General features: G+C 41.9%; 1 protein-coding gene across 5 annotated transcripts in view; it reads left to right on the plus strand.

Moving 5' to 3' along the window:
- Positions 1-22,987, plus strand: part of pde10a (phosphodiesterase 10A) — a 52,002-nt gene that overhangs the window by 7,687 nt on the left and 21,328 nt on the right. For 3 of the 5 annotated variants that reach the window (XM_068724776.1, XM_068724812.1, XM_068724784.1), the window contains exon 2: positions 20,419-20,550. In XM_068724776.1, the coding sequence (XP_068580877.1) occupies positions 20,419-20,550 (132 nt within the window). Of the gene's footprint in view, positions 1-10,714; positions 11,147-20,418; positions 20,551-22,987 lie in introns of those variants that run through there. The other 2 variants (XM_068724794.1, XM_068724803.1) reach the window with 1 other exon arrangement.

Here is a 22,987-nt window from a genome sequence, read left to right on the forward strand (position 1 = left end):
CAAAGCGAACGAGCACTGTTTGTTTTGCTGCTTTTTTTTTTTTCTTTCCCCAGCACAGACCTATGACCACATGCTCATTATCATAATCATTCGCTAGAATTACAGATGTGATAATCTAGGTCAGATGTGGTGCCAACAGAAAACACTGCCCGCTAATCTAAGTGTGTGTGTGTGTGTGTGTGTGTGTGTGTGTGTGTGTGTGTGTGTGTGTGTGTGTGTGTGTGTGTGTGTGTGTGTGTGTGTGTGTGTGTGTGTGTGTGTGTGTGTGTGTGTGTGTGTGTGTGTGTGTGTGTGTGTGTAAATATTGTGTCAGAGAAAAAAAAATAGTTGTTTGTGAAAGAAATAAGGTTGTTTATTTTCTCAAAACTGCACCTTTTTTACCAAAAAAAAGAGAGAAAAATCCCTAATTAATCAGTACCGGTACATGTTTAAGCACACTGCACAGCTAATCCTGAGGAATACAATTTAATGCTAAAACAATATAGCATAAATAGAACATATAATTTAATTCTGGACTGGTTGCTTGATTAGCATTGCATCCTGTGATACTGATGTAAGAAAGCCATTTGGTTGCTCAGATCTCAGTTGCATCAGCTATCTTGCCATATGTTGCATTTACTTTACATAAATATTAGCTTGATGGAGAACAGCTTGATGTTAGAATAATGTATGTTACACTGTCGCATTATGAGAAAAATTTAAAAAGCTTCCTTCAATGTCAGAGCTGTATTTGTTTTTGAAGGGAATAAAATACACGACTGCTGATGCGCTAATTTAAATGTCCTAGAATAGTGAGGTATACCGTATGTGTTTAATGCACATGAATTACGTGTGTGTGTGTGTGTGTGTGTGTGTGTGTGTGTGTGTGTGTGTGTGTGTGTGTGTGTGTGTGTGTGTGTGTGTGTGTGTGTGTGTGTGTGTGTGTGTGTGTGTGTGTGTGTGTGTGTGTGTGTGTGTGAGACAAACACTCAGGCAGGCATAATTTGTGCCAGCTCTGTGACGTAGAGGACATGAGGCCCAGGTGGGTGCTGTGAGTGGCACTAACAGCATCTCCTGCTTGAGCCTGCCCCATCTCTGACTTCATTGGCTGCAGCTCTGACGCAGATACACGCACCACCATCCTCCCTCCCTCCCTCCCTGCACATTTCTTTCTATCACGTTTTTTTTTTTTTTTACACCCATTTAAACACTTTTTTTTTTCTTTTTTGATTCATGTGCTTTCTGCAGTTCCCTCCACTGCAGCGCTCCACACAGCCCCACATTACAAATCTGCACCACCTGTCCGTTGTGCACTCTCTGAACGTGCTTTCTTCGTTTTCTCTCATGCATTGATAGAAACCTTATCAACATGTCTTTCATTTCTTGCCATATTACCGATGTTAATCCTCTTTCCTTTTGAATTGAATTGTGCAGTGCAAGGTCTAAATCACGGTGTGCCACTGAGAGCTTTAGAGGTGTTATATGTTCACATTAAATTTGTCAGCATGTGGCACGTGAGCAGACGCCGGCATCCACTGTTTCAGTCAACTGCTGCATTAAAACTGTTAAAATGTGCATTGAAATATGTTCATCATGGATCCCGTCATTACATTTTGTCCACCAACTGCACAGTGTAGTTGCAAAGCGTAGTTTTGCTAAACGCAATGTAGTGAACAAGCTTTAAATAAACACTATTGGAGAAAGATAATTTATATTTTGTTTGGGATTGCCTTTTTTCATTTGGCCAGGGGAAAAAAAACCCATCAAATCTATCCCTCTTGGTCTCATTTACAGTAATTATGTTGACAAATTTACAATTAAACTAAAACAAAAGAAAATTAGATAATTTAAAGGCATGTAATCTAATCTCAAAGGGAATTTAGGAAGGAAAACTGAAAAACAAATTTTAAATTTTGAGTCTCTCCCTAATAAGAAGAAACCCCTTAGCTGTAAATGAAAAGGTCCTAGCAAGTTTAGGCCTAAAGATTTGTACTTTAATATTATACAAGCCATTTAGCATGATACTGTTTAGCCACAGTTGAAGCACAGTGGTCCACGTTGTCTGCCAACAGTGTGTCTGATGCTGTGGGAGTGCGCTGACGCTACAAACACTTCATTTTGTGGTCAGGGTAAGTTTTGCTGCACATCGAGTGTTAGCTTACAAACCTATACATTGCTAAAGTTTGGGTGTTTGTTTTTTTTCACTGATTAAAGTGACCATGTTCAGGCTGCAGTGATGTTCATATATGCATCAGCCTCCAGGGGTGCTACAGTTTGCACTGACCTTTGACCTTCATTTAAAGGCCTGCTGCCGAGGACATGCTAGAAGAGCCCTGAAGCTCCGCCGGTAGACCAAACCGGTAAGAGTTGCTAGAGCAGTTGTTAGAGCAGTGATGATTCACCATCATTGACCAGATTCATTTACTAGAGATTATATTGAGTGTCGAGACTCTACCGGACTTGTATTTAAATACTTGATGCAGCATTGTAGTCCTTTTTAAACAGAGTTAAGTGGGATGTAGGCATGTGGTAATTTTGCAAATGAGGTATTGCTGCTGCTTGGTTTTGACCGAATTATTATCAGTTTTTGACCAGATAATTGTCCCAATTGACTTAACAACTATTGCCTACCAGACTGCTACAAAGTCTAGCTGTAAATAGGTTCCTGTTAGTTGAAAATTCAAACAAAATATCTCAATATAGTATAGTCTTTCAGAAAGATTGGTTTAACAATCGTTCTCTAGAAGGGAGTCTAATGGAATGTCTAGCCTGAATTAGACTCTGGTATTTACTCTACATGGCCTGCACCAAATTGGGTTGGATTATCCAGTCAGTCTATTCAGTCTGCATGCTGCCCCCTGACCAGTCACGCAGTTTCATCATTCCTTGAGCTTAAACTCTGGAGTACCATTGGCAGGTAGAGATGGAGGGTATCCAGTTCTGTCATTCTGGTGACCCTGAAAGCCAGTCTTCAGGCTTCCAAGTAGGCTGTGCTGTTAGAGCAACACAGGCATCTAAGATATCTGCAGAGGAAACAGAGCAGACAGCAGAATGCTATATCACAAAACACACCATAACTGAGGGAACAGGACTGTGTTTTAATTATGATCAGCCATTTGAATCAGCTCCACTCCAAATGAAAATTAGGCCCATCATCCTCCTCAGGTTCCCTGAACATTACATTTTTACATTACATTACAGTCATTTAGCAGATGCTTTTATCCAAAGCGACTTACAAGAAGTGCATTCAACATTGGTAATCAAAAGAACTACTAGTCACCAGAAGTCATAAGTACATAAGTACATGAACATGCTGTTACTGTCAGGGGAGTCCATAAAAGGCAACTTTTACCAGATCAGCCTGTTTCCTGTTGACAAGCCTCTTCTGGAGGGACATGCAGGCAACTGAAGAGCAACGGTTTTTTTTAGTGGACACTTGCCCATGGTCACTTGGGGACACAAAATGTAATCCCTGCTGTATAATCTACACACTGATGAGACAATGATAACAAAAAATCATCCTGTTTTTTAACGGTTATATTGCACTGGACTTCTAATTTCCCGTCACCATGTAGAAGGAAGTCCTCCAAGATACAGCTGAGTCAGTACAAGTAACAGACCACAAACTTAGGTGCTCAGGTCTACATGTCCACTGAGAAGATGCCCATGTACCAAGCTCAGATGGACTCCTGACAGCTATACCAAACTCAAAGCAGCCACTACAGAATGGGTTATTTTGCCCAATTTCTGCAGCACTGTAAAGAGGTTGAGCATCACTTATAAATGCCTGAGTGTTTAACGTGTACATTTGGATCTCATTGAGAGCTTGGATCCAGATTTGACTTCATTGCAACAAGGAGGAAACCATCAAAGATTTTGTTGGGCAAGCGCAACATTCCAAGTATCATCTGGTTTAACATAAAATCATTCTGGTTCAAATCAACAATTGTACCACTTTATAAGGCCATAAGAAACACAGGTATTGTCAACTGAGACCAACCTTTACTTGCTCTACTTACCTTCCTCCCTCCTGTACATCCACAGTGGACCCACTAGATCCCATTGGCCAAACAATGAAGATCATTGTCATGGTTCTGATAATCCAACACCCTCTGGGTGGACATTGTCAGCAATTTCAACAGTAGTGGGTGGCTGTATTTGAAAGCCAAGACTTTGTTGCATTGTGGTGACACCACATCAATTTATATAATGCAGTCAGTCCGGCTGAGTGAAGAATAAGGTTGTGTAATGCAGAGAAAAGCGTCTCCTCTATTGCATTCGTGCCTTCTTGTATTCTCCATTTTGGTCTTGGTTGCCATTTTGTTGCAAACAGCTGCTACAAGCTAATGACAGAATAACTTAAGAGCACTGGCAGTATAAAAATAGTGAGCACTAGATAGATTTGACAAGTGTGAATAAGTGATGTAAGATGAGATGCACGTTTTCTGTTTACCACATTTCACGCACATATACAATTCAGCATGAGTTATGTCTGCTGTTTATGTTCGTTGGTTATTATTGTTTGATATGATGTATTTTATGTCAGCAATATGATGACCATGCGGATCATTTTTTATATAATTCAATTGGTTAGTTGCTGCAACCATTATAGGGCCAATTGTATTGTATTAATGGTGGTGATGCAATGAACATTTTAGAATTTTTGGATTATCTCATATGCAAAATGTATTTACTTTGGAATAAAAAAATATAAATGAAATAAAAGATCTACACTGACAGTATAGAACCTGCAACTAAGTATGTTCAATGGATGACCTCAGAGTGTTTTGCAACATTAACTAATTTGTGCACTTTTATTTATGACTTTATTCAAAATGTAACAATATTAAATTCATATCCGTCCCATGTTAAACACACACCTAAAGATACATGCACCTTTTAATGTAGTGACTCTCTTCTGTATCACTAACATTGCCTTAAATAATCTATACGGCTTTCTATCTATGCAGACCAAGATTCATTTAGACACAAGCATTTTTTTTTTACACATCGAAGACCACAGTAACTACACATACTGTATGTAGTTACAGACAAAAAAATACAACTATGTTATATAATGTGACAGAGTCAATCTTGGAAAAGGAGCGAGGAGTAGAACGAAAGAGAACAATGAGATTAATGGCTCTGATGTCCTAATGATGTCTTAGAAGAAAAAGAAAAAACAGAAAGAGGTTCAGAACATTGAGCGGTAAACAAGATGTCATCTTCTCTCCTGGGACTGTGAGGACATTTGAGGGAGCAACAAACCTTTCCTCTGGGTACGTCTAATGTACGACAATCTGACAGCAGTTATTCAAAATGGCAATTATTAAGACGACAACGGGCAGGCAATGATGTGCGGTGATTTGTGTTTCCATTAACCTAAATTATGCACCTATCTCACATTTGTCCTAATGGATCACAGTGCAATGACGTCCATTGACGTCACATTTCAGATGAGCCGCATTGCAGTTGCATGCAAATGTGTGCATGCCAGGCTTTGTGTAAATGTGGAAGTCCTTTTTTTTATGATTTTCATTTTTCAACAAATAAGAGTAAACAGAGACCGTAATATGCTCATTTGTTGTTGAACTAGTTGCGAGCCAAGCTGTGAAGATGTGCATAACTCCCTCAGCCCCCCAGGGACCCTGTATTTTCATGGGCCTGCCTCTGACGTCAATGCTCCGGCTGTCCTGTGGATTGTCAGAACAGACTATTCAGTTGGGGGGAGGGGACTGGAAGTCTCTGTGGTGTGTGTGTGTGTGTGTGTGTGTGTGTGTGTGTGTGTGTGTGTGTGTGTGTGTGTGTGTGTGTGTGTGTGTGTGTGTGTGTGTGTGTGTGTGTGTGTGTGTGTGTGTGTGTGTGTGTGTGTGTGTGTGTGTGTGTGTGTGTGTTTTCATGCCTACGTGGATGTAACTATGCTCCTGTGTGTGTTCTTGTGTGTGCTTGCATGTGATCTGTAAATGTTTCACTTGCATCTGGGGCGTGTGTGTGTGTGTGTGTGTGTGTGTGTGTGTGTGTGTGTGTGTGTGTGTGTGTGTGTGTGTGTGTGTGTGTGTGTGTGTGTGTGTGTGTGTGCGCGTGCGCGCGCGCGCAGAGTGCAAAAAGCGTGTACAGTGCTTTGAATCAGAAATGTGCTTAAGTGGATGAGGTCTGTAATGTGGGGGTAGGGGGGTAAGGCTGTGTGTGAACAAGCGCACACACGTCTGAAGATGTGCAGCTCTTATGTAGGGAGACTGAGGCCGTATAGTCATCAGGAGGATGTTTGCTAAAAAGAGCCGAGAGAGGGGAACAGTTTAAGCATGGCTGCCGACCACTTCTCTCTTCAGTCAGCTGTTGATCCCCCAGCGGACGACAGTAAAGCTACGTTTTCACCAACAGCCATAGGAACCTTCTGCATGTGACACACGCATTAAGACGCATGAGATTTCACCTTCTTTCATCATCGCCTTTTTTATTTCCATAAATTTCTCTTTAACTCGTATGATTCACAGATGAATATGGGATTTGGTAGCAGGATAATGTTGTCGGAGAAAAGAGTGCGCACTGCCTTTCCAAATTGATACAGATCAAGCCGGAGAGAGCCCTGGCGGACATTTTGAGGTTTTCTTGGGTCTGTGGTTGCTTAGTTCATTTATTCCAACTGTTTCCAAACAAATAAAAAGATACTGTGATGTACAATTAGCTGCAAAATCCATTTGTTGACCAGTATGTCTGCCTATGATCGATGCTCTTCTGTAAATACATTATTTTGAACATTATCCTTAATGAAGCACAATCAACAAGGACCAGTAGTGGACTGTTACAAAGTACATTTTCTCAAGTACAATACATAAATACAAATTCAAGGCAAGGAGACCGGGTTGTTACATGCTGTGTGTTTGTATGTGCACGTGTTCTCTTCTCTGCTGTGTGCAGAGTGCTGATATCTGTTTGTCCGTTGACAGAAAGCAGCACTGAGCCCTTTATAAATCTCAAAGATTAGCTCAACTTTAAGCAACTGAAACAGTAAAATGTTACTTTAATCCATGAATAATAATAAAGCTTTTGATATTTTACATACATTTGGATAATAACACAAACTTTTACTTGGGTAATGCAGGAGTAACATACTAAATTGTGTTACTATCAAGGGAGCGACTATACAACTGAATGTGCTACTGTGCCTGCATTATTACCACAATTTAAAAGAAAATTAAAAGTAATTGGATATACAGTATATGAATCAAAATCTTAAAATGTCAGGGTCACTTCCCCGCCAGTGCTGCCAGGCAGCTCCCTAGCAACCAACAATGTGTCCCTAACAAAATGCTGTTTGCTTTGTACTTGTACTTAAAATAGTACAGGAAACATGTGACAGCTCAAAATTTGCTGGGGTCATTCTGTTGCATCTGTATCATTTTTCAACACATACCATTTTTATTTGCAAGGGCAAAAATACAGCTTTCTGTGTGGATAAAACCATTACTTTAGTGCAATTTATATTTACATTTCATGCCAATTGGGCTAACTAAACACAGTTGAAATGTAATTTTGGTTTGACATGTCACGCTGGTCAGTTCACTTCCTGTTATGTAATAATCTTTCAAACTTTAAAACGGTTGCTCTGCCTCTTCATCAAGCCGTGGATCAGAAGGGTTCACTGGTGGGTCACAAACAGAGTTGTGGCATCCCTTGTGATCTACGGCATTTCCCTATAAGTTCTTCAGTCATAACTGCCCCACATAAGCTCATAAACTTTCAGTGCTGGGAATGTTTTGAAGCAATTTTCTTAGATCTAAATTCCCGTGCATAAGCTACTTGAAGTGCAGGGAGGACGCACAGAGGTGAGCCCCGAGGGAGCTAACAGAGCTCTCTGAGCTGCTTCAACTCAGAGCTTCTCTTTTTTTCTGTGGGTTACATTTGACAACAATCTAACAATCTCCTTTATTTATTGTCATTAGTTTCATAATCCAGAGAAAAATACTACTAATGATAATAGAATAAAAGTCATGAAAATGTATGTGAATTTTCAGATCAAAATCTAAAGGATCTATCCTCAAATAAAAGGCAGACAATTTGTTGCATGTTAATGGTTCTATTTCACCTGAATGGCTGAATTTATTTATTTTCAGCTCAACCTCCCGAATTCCTGGGCATTAGAAAATATTATTAGATTAGTATTTCAAATGAACAGATGCTTGCTTTATTGCATTACTATTACACTTCAAATAATCAAAAGGCAGCATCGCACAGGTGAAACAAACTGATGTGTCACCGTAAGATGCATCCCTCATTTTAAGGGCTTTTCTCATCAGGCTGAAATTGGAGAGAATCCATTATGTTATACCTCTGAATGGACCAGCTGCTCGAAAGCGTAGGAATGCCAGTGATTGATAGCACGCATGCTGACACAACCCGCCACAGCTCTCTCTCTCTCTCTCTCTGTCTCTCTCTCTCTTTTTCTCTCTCTCTTTTTCTCTCTCTCTCTCTCTCTCTCTCTCTCTCTCTCTCTCTCTCTCTCTCTCTCTCTCTCTCTCTCTCTCTCTCTCTCTCTCTCTCTCTCTTCCCCCCCCCATATGATCAGTATATGCTGCGGCCGTGAGGGAGTCTGGCACACTGTATGCTGTATCATGTTGCCGACTCAGAGCTGTTGATGTGCAGTGTGAGCACTGATAACACAAGCACACATCTACAAAGGTTGCTGAGATAGGGAGCTCATTTCATTAGGAACTTGATGTAGGATCCTCACGTCAACTATACAGATTCTTTTTATTTTTTACAGATTTATATCATATGAAGTGATGTATTGATCTAAGATCTTCATGTATGCTCTAAATGACGTGTAGATTTGCTATTCACGGCACAAAATTAGTTCCGCAGAAGGATTGTTTTGCTCTGCCAATGTCCTGTAAATTAATTATGTGTCTCTTTTCTACATGGATATTAATAGCGGAAATATAAAGATTGGTGGTGATGCATTGCTTGGTTAGCTTCAAGGCAATAACTGTACAGTTAACAGGAACTAAGTGTGGCCTTAAAGACGTCAGAGACAGCTAAAGTGATACAGGAAATCCTCTGACTCAGACTTGAATCTGAAAATAACAAAAAGAAGAAAGAACTTGCATTGGGGTAATTCTATCATAATCTTGCCATTTCCTAATCTTAATTTTGTATAATCCAAACCATTGTTCAGCATTCTTTTGTATCTGTGTATATAGCTTCTGTTGTTTTTTACTCCAAATTGTCTTCAGTCAGTGCAGAATGCATCATCTGCTTGACCTCAATTTGAGGTTAATTAGGTTATTTTGTATTATTATCTTTATGGGATTGGATATTATTAGTATAGGATTATAACTGTAGTCCAAATATGTAGTTGCACTGCAGATGTGCAGTTTTTGCAGTAAAGCTTTCTGCACTGCTTTTGCTAAAGGAATGGACTACATTGATTTATTTCATTATGCCAATTCAAGGCGATATTTACAATTGTAATTTATGTAAATGTACGCCTAGTGAAATAAATCAATTGAATGCATTCCTTTAGTAAATGTAAGTCTCTGCAGATATTTGAAGTCAAGAGCTGAAACATCAACAGTGACCCAGAAAAAGGCAGAAAGACAAATCTTATTTACTTGAGACAAAACAACGTTATGGGAAATCTGAAGATAGATAGACACAAATTAGACCTCGGTATGATAAGTGTTTAGAGTCTAAACTTTAGATTGCCCCTGCTTGCGCTCGCTCACTCTCACACACATTGTTTGTATTTTTCTGTACATGTTTTCCTTATGCTGCACCATAGTGAAAGTGTTTTCAAACGTTTATTACATGTATTAATACATATTTTTTCCAGAAAGGTCACTTTTTGACTGCTGTATAAGAGGGATGTCTGTTCTGAATGCTCATTGAACACAAGCCATTCATAAAATGTGGCTTGAATGTACCCAATAATATAACTCTGCAGATTGATCGCTGTTTATAACTCTCTCTAGCTGTGGAGGAGGTCAGGGGTCAGGGTCGGAACCTGGAAGGAATTCAGTGCCTTGGTAAATAGCGACAGCTAAATGCTTGAACACTGAGCTGGACCTTTTTCAATCCTCGTATGCGAAAGTTGACGCACCATTAAATGTGTCCTGCCGTGCTGTAAATGTAGAGCTTGGCGTCTCCTTCTTGACCACTGAGCTGTGGATCAGGAAACAGCAGCGTGTCTCTGGAGAGCACTGGGGTTATATGGCTCGGCCCCTTTACGCAGCCACATTCAGAAACGGGAACAGCAGTTCAGCAGCGTCAATGGTGCGCTTCTCAGACCCGTCAAATATGCTGAAACACCGGAAACGAGGACGATTTACCCTTCAAAATAACTGTTAGTGTAGAAAAAAAGCTTAATGAATGAATGTAATCTTTGAACATCGGTGTTGTTTAGTCATTGACACGCATTTTCAAGCGCTCTGTTATGGTATTTGTGAATGTTTGCAGTAAACCAAATATCTTAAATCAATGTCTTTAGAGGCCAACTTAGCCATAGGCATTGCAGCTGCACGTTTAAAGGATATTCATGGGAATGATTGTCTGACCTACTTAAATTCTTGACAAAATGGCATTACGTCCATTGCAGTATTCCTTACGGGACACCCTACACACAATCATCATGCAGTGCTTTGGCTTTTACTTTGAAAACTAAAGCGGAAATTGTGCTAGATAATTGTAGATGACTTGACACTGGCGCGCACCCGTCTTTCTCTCTCTCCCCGTGTGTGTGTGTGTGTGTGTGTGTGTGTGTGTGTGTGTGTGTGTCTTTTACTCCCGTTCCTCTGTGTCTATGCGTCGTCGTCTCCGCTCCCCCAGTCTGCTGCTGCACATCCACAGCGGAGCCACCACGCCGAGGAGGCGGGCCGACTGTAGCTACACCTCGGCCAGCGGTGCTGGGTCATAGCGCTGGTGGAGGGGGGGCAGCACACTGCTCTTCTTGCCCTTCCAAAACCGTGCACAGCCTGAAGCATTGAGGACACCATCAGACCAACGAGTACTGGAATAGTTTGGTTTTTGCCGAGACGCGCCAAGTTGCAGCTGCAGAGGCGCACTTTTCTCCGTGGCTCCTCTCTCCTCCTGCGCTCACAATCCGACATGGAAGATGGTCCGTCTTCAACAAGCTGTTTCAGAAGGTTAACGGACTGTTTCCTGGGTGCAAGTAGGTCTTTTTTTGACAATCACTGTAAAAGAGTGAAACATAAAACAAACTGAAATTCATGCGAAATACAAAAAGCTTTGCTTGTCGTTAACCGTGCCAAAACATTTTGATCGTGCAGGCGTTCGTTATTTGCCCATGCGTCTACCCAACTTTATGAATGACAGCTTGATAGCTGATTTAGACGGGTGGGGACTTCATTCGAGGGGGACCAAACAGGACTGCCATACGGAAAATGTAGCGTGTGTCTCTAAAGTCCTTTTTTATTAAAATAAAGAGCGGCTTTATGAATCCCATCTCGGATAAGAGCTGGTCCGGTCCAAGGAGGGGACAGTCAGCGGTGCTGCAATAAGACATGGCATCAAGAAGCGAAGCGAAGTCTTCAGCTCGCGCCAGAGTGAGGATAGACGGTGTACATGCTGTTCAGCCCACTCCCTAACGAGAATTCAATTTAAAAATATTCCTGTAGAAATATGAGTTCAAGGCTATGGTTCAGGATTCATATTCTTACAGACATTACTTTGTTTTCTATTAACACATATTTGTATTATTTGTTGCAATACTGCGAGTTGTATATGTATACACCATTCAATATATAGGTTTCACGTTCCATAGCTGGGATACATGTTTTGTCCTAATAATAAAATTCAGTATGGCGTTTACGTCAGCTGTTTTGCTTATTTGCTTTTCTTTTTTCTTTTTTTAAAACTTTTTTCTTATTGTCAGAGGCTGCTACACTCCGCAGTTTAGCATTGTTTAAATTATAAAATAATAGAATATATTGAGAAATTGGTGCCACAATAAGAAATAATATTAAAGTTTAGTGAATGTATTTGTAATTTTCAGTTATTATTCACCTATAATATAAGTTCCCACTCAGTGGTGAATTTACAGGCCTTTATTGCATATTTTTTGCAATTTTATCTGGTTTTGTATCTTTGTAATACTGCTGTGGGAACTTATACTTTGGGAGTTATGGTAATTTATTTTTGTGATTGTAAATTACACTGTCTGTGTGCCACATGAATAACACTGTCCATGGTTCCATTTGTATAAGTGGCACCTCAAGTGACCTTTAGTGGCAACGCTGTAATAACCAGTTAGCAGTTTGGGTCCTGGGATACCGAGTGATGCCAAAATACACACATAGCAGTAAACTGCAGTCATGGAATGTATTATTGAGGTTCAGTTTGTAGGTATCCCGCCTTCATACTGACCAAAAAAGGACAAGAATTTCAGATTACACAAAGCTTCCACACTTTTTTGAATTAACTAAACAACTGTAGCTGCAGCTGACTAAATATTAAAATTGCAAACGTGTCCACCGTGGGACTAAAAAAGGTTTATCTTATTTTATATTCAACTGTCTTGTACTATTTTCTAACACTATAAAGAAGTCGTTCACAATACACATTGACCGGAATAAAAGTTAATCATTGACTGCCGGCTTCCACTTTTGTTGTAATTGTCATTATATGCGAGTGTCATAGCTCACATTTATGCTTTAATGTTGTATCGTACAGCTGTCAATTAATCTAGATTAAATGTAGGATTAATTTGACACACTGTTTGCCTTCTCATTGCACGTTTCCCTGTGATTGGTTTGGGATCAGGGAATAATTTGATTATAGTTTATCCAAGGCTTTTTTACTGTCACAGAACACATGGACACACTTATATTTTAGTTTTTATAGCACTGTTTACAAAGGCTTTTTGTGTTTTATTTTTTAACAACTGCTGTCATGTTTATCTATCATTGTTTGTCCTTTCTGAAATGGGACTGGTACCGTGTTGGCTCATTCACTTTCTGTGGATGCTCATGTGATTCTAAGCAGCAAGTTAGTCCTGGGATATTATAAATGGCTGTTTGTAGCCTCACATTGCGGGAAAATATACAAGAGTGTGCCTGTTTTTGTGCATGGTTTGTGGATAGTTGTGTAGTCAGATTCGGAGGTCAGTCTGGGTCGGCCCTAATGTGATCTCTCAGGCATTTTCAAACCCAATTGGTTGTCGACGAATTGCTTAACTCCGTGAAGAAGGCTGTATTGTCTGACAGGAAGTGCTCACGCTGGACATTTCCGGCCTCACCGCATGCCTTCTCTCAGCATAGAATATATAAATACAAATAGTGATTGATATGATTAAATATGAAAATTAATGCATGATTGAAATTTGAATGGCTAAACAATTCCAGGCTGGGCTGAACACATGCCAAATAGTCTCTTTGTGATTTGTCTTCAGTGTTAAAACTGTCAGGCAGTTCAAGCCAAAGAAAATTAGCTTGTTCTGCAGTTTGAACCCTTTTTTTTAATATCAAGATCCATGCAGGACCGGATCAGTGCCAGGGCACAGTGCACGATCTGAGCAGTGAGGCAGATGACATTCTCCTCAAGGCGTCCGTTGACCTCTCGTCAGCTTGCCGTGGTTTGGTATCTGAGGGGATGGGAAAAGGCCACATGCGTGTAGATTTCTTTACAACTTGTCCTCGTGTCAAGGCCCATAAAAGAACAGGGCGCTGGAGAAGACGCACAGATCTGTGGTTCTCATTACCGGGTCCCCATTGGCCCCTTCTGCAGAGCGGCTGCAGAGTTCAGCATCAGTCCAGATGTTCAGCAGGGAACATGACCCCTGGTCACTGATGTGGCTCGGGGTGGGAGAGGGGCACAGAGGCAGCGCTACATCAAACCACCAGTTTGGGTGAGATGTGACCTCCAACGCAGCAACCGCAGCTTCAGTTTGAAGGCTCGCTGTCGTAGGCTGTGTGATCTACCGCCTCTGGCTGTCTTTCAGGGAATGCACAAGAAACGTTTGAGTTAATAACGTGAGTTGAAGGTGAAGGTTGACCTGCTATGTGTCTATAACTGCAGCTGGAGTGTTGCTGCTTGCCTGTGACCACACTATTAGGCTGTGGATCAAGGGACATGCCTTATCTACATCTCAGTTTGCCATTTATAGCCCTTACCCTTTACATCTAATGACCTGGACCATGGAAGTGGAAATAATGCAAATTACATTTTCATGAAAATGTCCACCTCTCTGTCTCTCTTGAGTGTTAGGTGTGCATGTTTGTGCAGCGGTGTTTGTTTTCACCATGTGGGGGCGTGTCCCTGGAAGTGATCGGACTGCAGTTAAAAGTCCAGGGGGAAACAACGTTTTCTTAATTTGACACCTTTTCAGTGGCTGACTATTGATTGAGTCGCACCAGTCGCTTCACCCTTGGCTGCCGTGGTGTGTGTGTGTGTGTGTGTGTGTGTGTGTGTGTGTGTGTGTGTGTGTGTGTGTGTGTGTGTGTGTGTGTGTGTGTGTGTGTGTGTGTGTGTGTGTGTGTGTGTGTGTGTGTGTGTGTGTGTGTGTGTGTTCACCTGCATTTGCACACACACATACCCAGGTTCACCGGCACAGGCAAAATGAATAAATTAGTTGAGCAGTGGGGGAGGAGTCAAAGCGTTTTCATCTTCAGTCTTTTTTTCCTCTTTGCCGCTCACTGAATGTGCGTGTTGGACGCTGTGCTCCAGCCCTCTCAGAGATAAGATAAGAACCACATGCTCTTCCCACCTCCTGGCAAGGGAGTCCCAGGCGGACCTGCTGACGCACGCACTCCCCTTCCCCTCCCTCCCCTTTCCTGCCTCAGCCTCATGTCAGGAAAGTGAAAAGTAGTACCTTGGCAGCTTGCCCTTGACTCTCTGCCAGAAGGAGTGCGCTTCGAGAGAAGTGGTCTTTTCCCTTTTTCTCTCTTGTGCCTTTTTCATCTATGTGTTGCAAAGGAGTTACATCTTGCTCACTAAACAGCAGAACCGCCGGGGTCGGCCTCCACTGTTGACATTGCCGCCCGACATCGTTTGACAGGAGCGCTGAAGACACACGTTCCCTTCTATTCAGGCACTGTCACACAGATTGCCAACTGCTTCATGGGAAATAGAGATGAGTGATGGCGATCGGGTGGAGCTGGCCGTTGTTTTTAGGAGCTCTTAAAATGTTCCTTTATTTGCATATGTGAGTTTATTGTTTCAATTAAACAAGCAGTCCCTCCAGGAATTTGCTACTTTACTTTTCTCCAAATCTTGCAAAATTTCATCAACCAAAACAAATCTATTTATGTCCCTCTTCTACATAAAATACTGGTAACCCAAATAACTCAGGTCAAATTAAGTTACACCTCACTCTAAACTACAGTAACCACTTTCCTTTCAACTGCCTTATCAATTTTCTGTTAGCTGAGAAGCCTTGTGAAACAGCCCTTTCCCCCTACATGCATATTGCACGCAACAACCTTCACCGGCCAGTTCTGACCTCAAACGGACCATTTTATTTATGGAACTTGCTATTTCCGCCAGAGGATCATGCTATCGGTTGCGTGTGTGCATGCGTGCATGCATATGTGCGTGTGACCATGAGTGAGTGTGCACCTCTGTGTCTGTCCACGGCCAATTTGGCATTCTACTGCTGTAAACTGCATAATATTTTTGGTGGCCAGTTATGGCTGCATGCTCAAGGACCTCTTGTGGTTGCGATGACTCTCAAAACACATTTTAGTGCCTGATTTATACTGCCATAGACTGCCTGCTGACTCCCCTCTCCCTACTCTTACTTGGTAGAGGTCGCTAGTGATAACACAGCCGAGTGCATCGCCGACCACCTATCTGCTACTCTGCACTCAGAGGGAGGGAATAACAGTTTGCAGTGTGTTTGGCTAACAGCCAACAAAACTTCCAGTAGACACACTGCTGCAGAAGTATCGGCTGCTGCTCTCTGGTTCACTTTTATTGTTTTGTACAGTGTGTTTGGCTAACAGCTAACAGAACTACCGGTAAATTCACTGCTGTACCTCTCTGCAACTCGGCCGCTGCTAAGCGGGCAGACAGGTTGGTTAGTTTAATTTTGTTTTTGGCAAGACCCTATGACGTGTCTCGTACGAAGACTTCGAGGCGATTGCCTACATACATTTTGAGTTTGAATGAAGTGTGTTTTACGACTTGGGCCTTACAGCTTATTGGTGTCTAGACCTGCAGTGAGCCAATTGTGGGTTGTATTCATTCAATCACACAATACAGCAATGGTCGTTGCAGACACACTTGGCGGAGATCTGCACTCTAAAAAATGTTTTGATCATCCATCATCATAACTTCAAAGACTAACTCATGAAGTGATGAACCTAAATTACAGTGAAATCCTGATGGGATTTACAAAGCATACCTTGGGATATGTGGATGAGTTTTCTCTCATCACAGACTCGTATATTCAGAAATTCAGATTTGAAAGTAGAAACAAAAAAAAGAGAATGAGGTAGTTGATCAGCAGCTGAAGGCGCAACCCCCATCTCTGTTCGTCAGCTCTCAGATGAAGACTGAAGTGTTGTGGAGGCTTAAATCAAACATAATGTAAATTGTAGAATAAGGACAGACTTGTGGATACAGAGAGAGAAATGAGGCCTTGCTTCACTGGGGTTTCTTTTCTTTTCCTATTCTTTCAGGGGCTTCCTATAAAGAGATAGAAATGAAGCATCCAAAATACTCGGGGACTTTCCGTTTTATTATGACTTTTTGTGACTCATATGAAATCTCATCATAACTGACTCAGCATCAGGTTTCAAAGCTGATGTTCATCTCAATACTTTAAAGTTGCTACGTACACTAATAAAGCGTGAAAGAATATTTATTGAAAGCACATTTCAGACCATGCTCGATGCCTGACATTCCATATTAATACCACAACCTGGTGCCACACACAATGAAGGTGCCCAGCCCAGGCTGTCTGTAAACGCATTCCCCGTCAAACAGGAGCGTGTTCATACTGAAACTTGGATGTGAGAGCGCAGAGACCCAGACAGACTGAGACTGGTTTGGCCTTCCCTTCCCAGTCCCAGGGTGTGGTGTGCTGCAGTCAAGATAAGTGTTATGCAACAATACCTCACTGAACATGAACTCAGGCTTCAGTTTTTGCAGAGGAAGTCCAAGTCTGAGTCAGGCACCAAAATCTCTGCTAACTGGGCTTCAGCTGCTCACAAACATGCTGCAGAACAAGCAGCTTCCCACCTATATTTGTGTCTGAATGAGCGTCTTCATTTAGACTCAAACTCATTTAAGCACCGAGGTGGGAAGTACTTAAGCACTGCATTTAAGTACAATTTTAAAAAACTTCTACTTTACGGAAATATTTCTATTTTATGCTATACTTCTGCTCCACTACATTTTAGAGGGAAATATAATACTTCTCTACTACATGTATCTGACAGCAAATGTATATAAAAAACAAAAACATGATAAATGTTTAAAATACAACATAAGTGGTTCCCATCCCTTTTGGCTTGTGACAGATGGTTTCATTTACATAACAGTTCAAGGCCCAATATTTCACAAAAATTATTTAAGAAAAGTCCAAATTATGAATAAAAATTGGTAAGGCAAAACTTTGTTCCCTACGCTATCAATAATCTTGCAACCACAGAGATTTATCTTGTGACCATTGGAGGGGGCCGCAGCCTCTGCACATCCTACAGTATACAGACAATTATATGTTGTAATCATGGGAAGGCTTGGGATGATGAGGATTTGGACATATTTAGTTCGTTCAATTTTGATTTGTTAATGTTTGACGTGTCATACATTATGTTATTCTATCTTGATGACACCATTGACTTCAGCAGCGTTGGTCCCAGTGGGAAGGGAATTTTACTGAGGTAAAAAAAGAACTCTGGCCAAACCATTGACCAAGCGTTTGCTTCTACCACAGCAGGCTCTCCCTCCTGATTGAGAGAGCACATGTGGTTCCCAGTGGGGTTAACCATTGTGGACCACAGCATGTGGGACAGATCTGGCTGCACCTTTGCTTAGTCGTAGTCACAGGCCCAGGACACTGACGCATATCCCTCAGCTCAGAGTGTCACCGCGGTCACATTAGGTTGAGCTGTGGCTCGAAAGGCTTTAGAAGGAATCAGAAGGAAAGTCTGTAAGGTCGACATAAAGCATCAAGAATGTTCAGAATCATTTCGTCAGTGCTGTTACATTTGCTTGAGAGGAAGTCGACCCTTGAATGCTTTCCTGTCATGTGCACCGGCTTCTGTTAATGCATCATGATATTGTATTACATTGAATCATCATAACGTTTAATAGGATATGTCTGGTGATGGTTTATATTTTTCTTAATGTCAAGTACAATGAAAAGAGCAAAACCAACCAATGGTTTTGCTTCCTGAAATAATCATAAGAGCACCAAATGAATGAATATGGCCAACCTTATCCTTTACGCAATAATAAGCCTATACTGATTATTTTTTACCTACTCCTTTTGATGTTAGTAAAAACAAAAATTTGGTTGCCCTTTCAATCCATATTCTTTCAAATGTTCAAGGGTTGAGTTAGGGGACAGAAATAAATAGTGGCTGTTCTAGAGGGCCATGGTTTGCTCTTTCTTTGGTGTAGGCTGCTCATTTTAAGCACAGGGATGTACCCAGAACACCATTTTAGCAACCATTTATATGCCCACTGTAAAATTCTAAGCACTGCCATTTGTTTTTGCCCCATGGAAATAGGACATTTGACTATTTCTGTTCATGTGCACACATATGATAGCTAAATCATTTTCCACACAAAACCTGTATTCATAAAGATACAGCCTCCTTATGTTTTTTTTTTTTTTTTTTTTGTAGTGTCACTAATCACAGTGCCTTCTTTGTTTCAAATAGGACAAAGTTGTGAGGGTATTTTGCAGCGCTTCCATTTTACTCCTCTCTGTGTGTCTTTCTGTCCCTTGCAGCTCCACCCACCCCCCCTTAACTTTCTCTGATTTATTAAGCCATATTCTGCCGATGTGCGTCAGAGCTGGCCAGGAGTCTCGTGAGGCGTTCCGTTCCTGAAGATCTGTGTCTTGTGTCTGGACAGCGTCAGACCGCAGCGTCCTCCACCCCTCAAACTTACCCCCACCTCTGTTTGCCTTATTTGCCTGCAACCACAAGCCTGCTCGACCTACACACACACACACACACACACACACACACACACACACACACACACACACACACACACACACACACACACACTGAGCAGATGATCAATCGTAGCTGAAGATCAAATTATTTGTTCTGGGCGAACAGATCAAAGGTCGTAGGTGGCCGCTCAGACTGTTTACCAGATTCAGGAGCACTTTGATTCAATTCAAATTAATTGCTATTCCTCAAGTGCAAGTTTGAAACACTTTGTTAAGACATACAAGAGTTACCTGCAGCTGAAGTGGATGCTTCTAACTCCTGCATCTGGTTTTATTTTTGTCATCTGGCACAACAGTCCGGTCTATGCCGAACAGTCTGCAGCCATTAATTACCCTGATATCATACAGGATTTTAGGCAAACACACACCACTTAGTAATATTTTCATGCTGTGTGTATGTATGTTTATGTGTCTGACGGCTGATAACCAGACATTTTGTGAGAAAACGAAAATAAAAGCGATCTGTGCTGTCTGAATACAATGGCCTGCTTTCTACCCTTATCTGCTAACAGATATAATTACTGTGTGCCATACCATAAAATGGAAATTTAGCCTGGCCGTAGGATTTGTTTTTCTGTACCAGGAATTATTATATTCGCATTTCATGTCAGCATTGAGTTCGCGGTCTCATGATGTGGTGACGTCTCACAGCTGAATTTATACAGAAGTCTTTGTTTTAGAAGCACACTCCATTTGCATGAGTGACCCAAACATGATGGCTTCCTAGTGCATCACGACGGCCTCTCAGACGCCAGCGGGTGTATTAAAAACAACTTTCCCTCAATGATGGTCTGGCAAAAGGCTTTTTTGACAACAAAGACAGTAAACAGCAGCACTTAGCAAGCTTTCGAGGACCTAATTGCCTATTAAGCACATTCGAGTCCTCCTTTATCCTGCTGCCTCTGTTGGGGGCTCCTATCCCTGGAGACACAGCTTTACAGTAAACATAGGCGAGCTAGCCCGGCTATCTGACAGCTTTAGCTGGAACATAGGCGCTGTGCTGCCGCTCTCACCTCACAGTAAAGAGAAAGAGATGACCTTCGGCTGTTTCTAGTCTGTGCCTTTTGTTTGGGGGAATGTCTGGAACAGTGGGCCTTTGGCAGCTTGTCAGATGACGTTTCCACCCTCTTATATATTATGTATCTCTCCTCCACACTTTTCTAGCATTTTTTTCCTTATTTTGTGCAACATCTCCCAAAATATTTTTTTGTATTTTTACACTCTGCTTAGTCATAAATAAAGCTGTGTTGTGCCTGAGCTAAAATAACGTTTTTATTTCTTGTGCTTTTCAGGCTTGACAGATGAGAAAGTGAAGGCCTACCTCTCGCTTCACCCGCAGATGCTGGATGACTTTGTGTTGGAGAGTGTGAGCGCAGAGACGTTGGACAGATGGCTGAAGAGGAAGACCAGCAGCAGGCCTGCAGGTATAGACACACACACACACACACACACACACACACACACACACACACACACACACACACACACACACACACACACACACACACACACACGTGCAGCAGGGACAAACATGGAAACACACACACGCAGCAGGGACAAACATGGAAACACACACACACACACACACACACGCTGCAGCTCTCTGGATCACTGTGACATAATAATTGGATCAGCAGATTCCAGGATATTGACGCAGAGTTGTAATTTCTGCGATATTTTGCTTTGGTTAAATGTTTATATTTTTAGCTACATAATCTCATATGAGTTCCCGACTAGTCAACCACAAATACAGGCTGCAGCCACGTCAGTCGTTTGCTTTTATTGCGCGGAAAACCTAAAACCTTTTTTCTTAAAGACCCAGGAATAACCAGTGTGCCTCTGCGGGTTGTATTTATTATCCCGGCCATTTGCAGTACAAATCACTCATCTTCACATTTGTCTCCTTTAATCATCAGTGTGTGTGATAGACAGAAGAAAGGGAACGGGCCTGTCGGGTGTTTACGGGTCATTAGATGTGTTTGAGCGGGCCGAGTTAAGTCTGTTCCGTGCGCTCCACACACACAGTGGACTGTTTCTCAGACCATCCGCATCCATCAAGGGCCCACAGGGCTGGCACTCTGCCCAGTCGAGCTGCTGACGTCAGAGGCGACCTCCAGAGACATGCAGCCGGCTGAAGGGGGCCCAGGGGAGGGGTAGGGATGATGATGGTGGTGGTGGTGGTGGTGGAGGCGGGGGGGCGCTGGCTCAGGGTGTGGATGTGTTGAAGTGAAGCTGGAAACTGGCGGAGGATGGATTTGTTTCATTGTGAAGCTGTTTGTTTTTTTTTTTACACGTCTACAGACAGTTGCGTTCATTGCTGCCATGCAGAGACGTTGAGTTCTCAAGTCTGAGCTTGCATTTGAAACAGTTTCCTGTATACAGTGTGTGTGTGTGTGTGTCTGCGCGAGTGTGTGTGTGTGTGTAGGTTGACAGGTACAAAATGGAGGCCCTCATGTTAATCATTCTTGCCACCGCCAACTAGGAACTCATTTCACCCATGTAGATCAGGTCAGAGCAGGTGAAGCTCATGCAAAGCAAAACGCAGATTCACAAAACCTCACCGCAGCGCAGACATGCAAAAGACTTTTGGCTTATGTCTCTGTGTTTTTCAGCCGCTTTCAGTTATGATATGAGTCAGAAAACTAAATTCCCTCAATGCAAAGGTCAAGTTCAGCTCTTAATTGCCCTTAAATCAACAATTTACAGAACCATATGAACTGTTTTGTTTACTCCAAATTACATATACTTAAAATGACAGCTGCCTTTTATTCAAAGCATGTTTTAGCATTTCAGTATGGTAGGAAAATCAGCTTACTGGGACTTGGAACTCGCTTGAATAAAGTCACAGTTAACAGTGTGCAGAATTAATGTCACGCTTTCCTTGATTTTCGAAAAAACTGTCCATTGTGAGTCCGACAATGTTAAAGGAGTGCCATGATAAATTGATGGAGTAAACAATGTTTGTATCCGTGAGGTGTTGAGGGGCTGCTGAGTTGGTCTTCACCAAGTTGTTGGATTACGTAACAAAATGCAGTAGCGATATTTAGCCACTAGCTCCGTGCGGTTGCTCTTGAGCTGTATGAAAAGCGGCCAGACTCAAAGTGAAAACATTAGCAATCAGCCTGACTGATCTCTCATTATGTTGCATGTCTTTCTCTTGGTTGATCTTAACATCACATCGGTAATATCACTCCACAAGTCCACCTCTGTTAGCGGACACTTAGGCACCGCTCTGGAGCCTCTCAGTGGCTGTATCCACTCACATGGCAACAAGCCGTGTTTAATTTCTAGTTCATCAGACTGGCTGAATGGTCACTGTGTTGATATTATGGCTGGAATATGACTTGTAGATTTATTTGACACATTGCTCTGCTTGTTTTAAAGAAGCTGGACCTCTCCTCTGTATGTATTTTTGCTGATAAAAGTAGCTCATTTATTCTAAAAGTGACACTTTTTAGAGATCAGATTGATCTTATATTCTTTATGTGTGCAGCAACAGCAGCAGCAGGACCTGTCCTCATGTGATCGTCACTGAGATAACCACTGCTTCCTGGAAGCAGTCCCTGCAGCCTGTCCCGTTCTCACTTATCATGTGATGGGCTACATTGGATGACATAAATCAGTTTGTACACATAGACGCAAGTGTGTGTGTGTGTGTGTGTGTGTGTGTGTGTGTGTGTGTGTGTGTGTGTGTGTGTGTGTGTGTGTGTGTGTGTGTGTGTGTGTGTGTGTGTGTGTGTGTGTGTGTGTGTGTGTGTGTCCAAAGACTGTGTCACAGACTGTGAATCCAGAAAAAAAGCCTTCACATTTGCACATTTGAGCAATATATATTAATATTACAAATGTGCCGTATCAAAACAT

Source organism: Cebidichthys violaceus, unplaced genomic scaffold, assembly GCF_023349555.1.
Source record: "Cebidichthys violaceus isolate CVI_PGR_0920_01 unplaced genomic scaffold, fCebVio1.0.p SCAF_10, whole genome shotgun sequence".
NCBI lineage: Eukaryota > Metazoa > Chordata > Actinopteri > Perciformes > Stichaeidae > Cebidichthys > Cebidichthys violaceus.